Source organism: Ceratina calcarata, unplaced genomic scaffold (genome assembly GCF_001652005.2).
Source record: "Ceratina calcarata isolate Rehan_Ccalc_2016 unplaced genomic scaffold, ASM165200v1 scaffold60.2, whole genome shotgun sequence".
Lineage (NCBI taxonomy): Eukaryota > Metazoa > Arthropoda > Insecta > Hymenoptera > Apidae > Ceratina > Ceratina calcarata.
Genome location: NW_017177241.1, coordinates 22,798 through 29,529, shown reverse-complemented (window position 1 = coordinate 29,529; position 6,732 = coordinate 22,798). Strand labels below are relative to the sequence as shown.

Below are 6,732 nucleotides of genomic sequence, written 5' to 3'. Positions count from 1 at the left end.
TGTACATTTGCGCAAAAGCAGTCAAAATGACTTCCTTGGGCAATCTAGTGTTAAACAATTAAAATTTGTAATTTACCGCAGTGGAAGCTCGTGATTCTCAAATACGTTTTTTTTGTTTTATCTCCGCAGTATTTGGATCTCGAAGAGGAATTTGAAAAATGTAAATTGGAAATGAGAGAAGAGATCTGTCAGAAGGATAAAGAGATAAAAGACCTGGAAGATAAAATTAAGAAGCTAGAACGGCCATTAACGTCTGATTCATGTGTACAAGTTACAGACGAGTTTAATTTTTCGTCCCTGTTAACACAATCGAATATGGATAATTCGATTAACTGCCAACCGTCCAGCGAATCAGTTTCAAAGTTAACTCAATGTAACGATAGTATACGAAAACTGCCTCAAGAATACAAGTTTGATAGAATCCTCGAGTCTTCGAATATGTCTGACGGTTTGATGCCACGACTGACTGCAGACGACGTAGACAGCCGTAAATGCGATATATGTGAGATGCATGCGCAACATTCAGAGAAGAACGTGAATAACGATAATACAGGCAAAGTGGAACCTCAGTGGAACACGACGGATATTAATGGAAAACTCATGCACGAGAAAAGTATTCACAACGGAGACTATGATTTCGTGCAAAACACGTTCAAGTTACAGAACTTAAGAGCTATTAACTGTCAATGTGTGAGGAACGACGCCCAAGTTTGCTGTATAAATATTAATATATTGCATCACTTGAACATGAAACTCCAGGCGCAGGAACGAAAGAAACAGGAATTACAGAAATTGTTCAAACAACAACGGTATCACACTGAACACGTTTTGCAACGTAAGTTCCTCTCTCTAAATTCTATTTAAAATTTCGAACAACGTATAAAACAATTAAGTAAAATACTCTGTTTAGATATACTGTCTCAGCACCAAGCAGAGATCTTGGAATTACAATGTCTTCTTCGTAACACTCAAAAGAGGCTTCAATTGGAGTATCAGGCAAACGTGGTCAAGGTATGTTTTTAATCAATTTGTGAAAATATTTCTTGGTCATATCGATTCGATAACTTCTTACACTTAACAAATTATGGCATCACGAAATTGATGAAAATTGTTCAAATTTGTTGGAGATGAGCAAACAAATTATCGTAGGACGATGATTTTTCTTTTAAATTCAAGCTTGAAACCTCTATTTTAAGACGCTATCCGGAAGATTTTCAGTTGATATAATGCCATAATATTTTTTTATTGTACAGGATGTCATTTAACTGGTGATACAACCGGATAAGGGTTGATTTTATGACACTCTGTATACAGGATGTCCCAAAACTAGTGTAAGATATTGAAATGGGAGGTTCCTGACGTAATTTTAAACAACATTTTCCTTAGCGAAAAAGTTGTCCGAGGCGCGGTTGAAGAGTTATTAACAAAAAACCCTGACCAATCAGAGCGCTCAGTTGGTGCGAGCTTTATAGCGGGAGCGTTGGCTCGGATCCGGACGCCCGGCCTTTGATGCGTGAACAACCGCTCCGCTCAATACGAAGCGTTTTAAGAAAATGACAAATAATGAACTACATGAATAACAATGCAAGGAAATTAATAACAATTAATACATTTAATCGTCATTCAAATGGAATGGATGCGGAAATGATATATTGTTGATAGGCCGAGCGTCCAAATCCGAGCCAACGCTCCCGATTCGGAGATCGCGCCAACCGAGCGCTCTGATTGGTCGCGGTTTTTTGTTAATAACTTTTCAACCTCGCCTCGGACAACTTTTTCGCTAAGGAAAATGTTCTTTAAAATTACGTCAGGAACCTCCCATTTCAATATCTTACATTGGTTTCGGACACCCTGTATAGATTCAGAAAGTCCTAAAGTTATGACAGGTTTTGTCACGGGTCGATTCTTATTTCATTATTCTATTCTATATAACTATGAAACCAATGGAACATTTTTAAACCTGCATCATACAATATTGAATAGAACAGATTGCGTAAAATTTTTTACGTGATCATCACCTAAACCATTTTTTCTTTCACAGGCCGAGCAACTGGCGCGAACTGACATCCTAGTAAAAGACTTGTACATAGAAAATGCTTGCTTAACAGCTAATTTGAAACGTTTACAACAGAATTATCACATGTTAACAGGGGTGAACGCCGAATCAACTTCAATATGATATTATAATCAATTGTTATCAACATATAGAAAGCTCAGCTTTATTAGTAAGATATTAGTAATGATATTACTAATTTTCTAACGTTAGTGCACGGGCTAGAGAGAGATATATATATATAATTTATCTTCATTGTTAATTGTAATATATACTCTGCTCTATTCTTTCTTTTTAATTTTTAGAATTTAAAAAAAAAGAATAAACGAAATTGTTTTTCTAATAATGTTAATATGAAATCGCAAAGTCCTGAGGAAGCTGAGAAAGTAATAGACGAACTTTATTATACCTTAAACATGCGACTTCTGTGTCATGGAATTGGATATATGTACAGAGATACTGAATGCACGATTAGGAAAATAATTATACGCATTAGGATGTTTTAGGCTCGAATAAAAAATTGTAATTTACATTTTGGTTGAAGGATAACGTTGTATTAAAAGAAGGAATCACCTGTTAATCATTAAGATCGTTGAAGTTAATTAGAGATTTTCACTTACGTATAAGCAAACAGTATTTATTGCCAGGTTCGAATGTTTCTACTGTGGAACGAGGATTCGAGCATTCATAAATGAACTTTTTCCTTTTGTAATTTGTAAACTACTATTACGAATGTATTCTATTCTATACATATGTATATCTCAGTGGAAGAATGTGTATATCTTTCGCGCGATGGAAAAAGAGGAGTGTAATTATGAATCATACTAAAAAGTTAACATAGTTAAGTACAAAAATCATGTTAGTATTACGTTCGAATTAATGTTGGTAATGTTGTTCTACGGGAATGATTATGTTTAGTATTGTTTGCTTATGTTCTTTAGCAAATGCCAAAGATAGGGAGTTTTTTATTAATAAGCATGAATCATTGCTGAGTAATTGTTTCAGCGTTTGTTACGTATAACTTAATCTGTTCTTGGATGAAATTGTTCATATTTAATGAAGATTCAATCAAATCAATTTGCTCTTTTGATACAACTGTTTAAACCAAGAATGATACTTGTACCAAACGAATCTATTTATTGCAAATGTAATACGAAATGATATTGTAATACTGTTTTTCTTTATATTAAAGTGAAATACAATCATTTCTTTTCTATTATTTATTGTACATGTATTATTAAATGCAGATTGTTCACGAATAATTGTACTATTTACAACAATGCGTTGTTCTAGCATTTTTTAAATTAACACTCGAAGTCACAGTTTGTTCAACGTTATTGTATCTAAATGCCAACAGATATGTACACAGATTATTGTATATTACATTTAAAAAATGTGCTTAAAATAATTATAGCATCACGAAATGTATAAGTCGAAAATTATCCAAGTTTGGAAGATGATTTTATTCAGCAACAGATTATCGTAGGACGATGATTTTTAAATTAATACTTGGAACCTCTAATTTAAATGGCTTTTCCAGAGATTTGTTTTAAAACGCTGTTACTAGAGATTTTTAATTCGATATATGAAATTTCTCTGGATTAAAGTAGAAGTTTTACGCTTTAATTGAAAAGAAAAATCATCCTCTATGACGATTTGTTCTTAAGTAACCATCTGCTGAACTTGGTCAATTTTCGACACAAATTTCGTAACGCCATAATAGTTTTTAGTTATACGTACGAACATCAAACGCGTTACCAAGATAATATGTACATACATTTAATCATTTTGTATAGAATTATACCTAATTTCAATTTCGAGTATACCGTTGCCATAAATACTACATTTGATATATAATATTTAACATTTTATCATAAATGTTTGTACACATATTATCATGGTGCAGCCAACTAAGTTTCTCTTCACGTTTGCCTTAAAATGCTTATTAAGACTCTTATACGAGATGCGCGATTACGATTTCCTTTCAATGAACTAAAGAAGTACTCCGGTGTTCTCAATGTAAAAATTATGTCGTCTTCAAACAGTTCTTATCTATTTATAAAGGATGTACTAAACGGCAATAATTATGGTAATAGTATAAGCAATTCTTGAATGAATTAATTAAAAATGTAACATTAATTAAGCATAATTTATTCTGTTGTTCAAGAAACATGTTTCCTACGGTATCTACACGTTGTACATATACATATGTTAAAATGTGCAAATTGTACTGGTTATTAATTAAAACGCGTACCGTAAAAGATTTAAACATCGTTCTTTATTGCTGCTGTAACATTAAACGTCCTACTCTTTTAAAGAGTACTACTAAAAAAAATCATATCAAAATTTGTCTGAAAAATTGCCTCAGTTTGGAACATGATTACTCAACAATTATCGTAGGACGATCATGTTTCTTTTAAATTAAAGCTTGATACGTCCACTTTAAAATGCTGTCACACTAAAATCTATGGACATGTTTTACATATAAATAATAGCAATTTTTAACAATATGCACGGACTTGGATAATTTTTCTTTAATTCAAAGGAAAATTTGAGTATTTTCATCTTCCAAACTCAGGTAATTTTTGTCACAAATTCTGTGGTGAATTCTTTGAGTTAGTTAAAAGATGATCAAGAGGCAAACACTGTAAAGGTTTCTCCTCCACGGACGCATAACTACACGTATAGCTGTGTATTATTAGGTATCTACATACAATGCATACAATTAGAGATTAAGTAACGCGATTGTGAATTGTGAGAGGCTGGCATGAGAGCTGAGAGAGTAGAGATTGTAACGATGATATTATAGGTCAGATGTGTCTTTCACTTTCACGTTGCAACATCGATCTCCTAAGAAAAGCTTCGTCCACAAATATCGATCAACTTTGTCGTGAAGGAGTATCATTACCATAAAAATGGGACGCTCTTGTTGGACTTTAAGAGTTTTCATCCAACACGTGATGTTTATTTTCTTGGCGCAGTTCAACGTTTTTGTAAGTAACTACATAGAAGTGCATATTTAAGAATAACTTTAACCAGAATAACTGAAATAATTTCCTCTGAGTTTAACAATAATAAATTAATAATAACCAAAGTGAAACATAAAATATGGGCCGTCATTTTTTAAAATGGGGTAAGTCCCCACCGTCACCATTGAATGTCTGATCATAAATATAAGAAGTGGATATCTACATCTCACTGAATCTACCGTTAACTCATTTTTTCCAAAAGTGGACTTACATTAAAAAAAAAAAAGCACAATTTTAATGAGAGATTTAATCGTGGTATTTATATTTCAGAGCACTGGGATTGCTATGCGAACAACATCGTTTTCATGTTTAAATCGGACTGCTGGCTTTTATGCGGACTTGAGCACCAATTGCAAATTGTATCACACCTGCGATGAGTATGGAAACAAATTTACATATTACTGTCCTAAAGAAACCGCATTCCGACAAGACGCCTTGATATGCGATCATGCTCATCTCGTTCAGTGCCAAGGACACAACGCGACAGAATATGAAGAGGCGAACGAAGATACTGATTCCTCTTGCGTGAGAAATTCACAGAAAAGCCATTTTTCATATACAACGGAACCAGTAATAAAAATGAACAATAAAATGGAACAGCAATCAGTCTTTAACTTTAAACAAACAAACAAAAATGCGAGCAACAAAACAGAAAGTAAAATAATGAATACACTGTATTCATTGAACTACTTCAATTTTACTACGAACGCTCCTATTGAACGCACTAAAACACAATATAATAATATAGCTACGACAAATCAGTATAGAGCCAGTTTTTCTATTCAAAATCCAAGCCTTTACGACAAGAATAAATTGAACAAAAAACCGAGAATGGAGCAACAAGGATCGAACCAAAGGACAAGTGATTTAAAACAATCGTCAAACACATTTTCTGGGATTATTAGAAATGCAGAAAATAATGCAAAAGATTATCAATCTACGAAAAGTTCTAATAACTTTTTACAACCACCTCTGACGAATTACAGGAATTATCCATACTTGGAAACTTTAAAATCTATACAGAAGAACACAAAAATTCCTTCTACGACAATTGGCATTAGAGCAACGAGCATCGTGGCGACTGCGACTGAATTACCTGTGCACGCTTTAACATTATCTTTAAAACCTTTGGTACCAGGTGAATTAGAATACGATCCGTATTATCCAAGAGTTTCAACGACGACGGAATCATACTATACACCCATGCACAGTGCTAATGAATCGTTATATGACAAAACTTCTACCAGTACGACGTGGTCGATTAGCAATTTTGAACTACCATCTGTTTTGCCTGACTTGAACTTTTTGCAAGACATCGTCGATCGTAGAAAATTGCTATATATTGCTCCGCTGAAATATAATTAATATATTCAAAAGCTTGATTTAATTGGTTTAATATATTCAAAAACAAAATTCTCTGTCCGAAAACAAGAGTCCCATTTGATAAATTTGTTTTTTGTTTATTTATTAAGAGTAGAAAAATAGAAAAAACGGATCAAGTCTTCTTTGATAAACGTGTATTGTTTGAAACGTCAAATTTCAAACGAATCGATACATACCACTTCATAGCACAGAGCAAATGTTATTTAAATAGTAAAATTTCATTTCTCCTTTGAAATGGAAAGTATAAATCAAGGTACAGAAGCTAAT

At 33.1% G+C, this 6,732-nt stretch overlaps 2 protein-coding genes across 5 annotated transcripts in view; both read left to right on the top strand.

The window, feature by feature from the left end:
* The window catches only part of Bsg25D (blastoderm-specific gene 25D), a 10,479-nt gene extending 7,207 nt beyond the window's left edge, over positions 1 to 3,272 (top strand). For all 4 annotated transcript variants that reach the window (XM_018033021.2, XM_026817731.1, XM_026817730.1 and 1 more), the window contains exons 11-13: positions 130 to 835; positions 911 to 1,011; positions 2,042 to 3,272. In XM_018033021.2, the coding sequence (XP_017888510.1) occupies positions 130 to 835; positions 911 to 1,011; positions 2,042 to 2,179 (945 nt within the window). In that variant the 3' untranslated portion in view covers positions 2,180 to 3,272. The remainder of the gene's footprint in view (positions 1 to 129; positions 836 to 910; positions 1,012 to 2,041) is intronic.
* A 1,490-nt stretch (positions 3,273 to 4,762) lies between these two features.
* On the top strand, positions 4,763 to 6,464 carry LOC108629987 (uncharacterized). The gene is made up of 2 exons (XM_018033023.2): positions 4,763 to 5,046; positions 5,353 to 6,464. Exons 1-2 carry the CDS (start codon positions 4,969 to 4,971, stop codon positions 6,445 to 6,447), a joined length of 1,173 nt encoding a protein of 390 aa, XP_017888512.1. The 5' UTR covers positions 4,763 to 4,968; the 3' UTR covers positions 6,448 to 6,464.
* Positions 6,465 to 6,732: the final 268 nt, after the last annotated feature.

Excerpts from the sequence above, each read along its gene's own strand:
- LOC108629987 (XM_018033023.2), top strand. The coding sequence starts at position 4,969 with ATGGGACGCTCTTGTTGGACTTTAAGAGTTTTCATCCAACACGTGATG. Across the intron at positions 5,047-5,352 it reads TGGCGCAGTTCAACGTTTTT|AGCACTGGGATTGCTATGCG; the intron begins GTAAGTAACTAC and ends TTTATATTTCAG.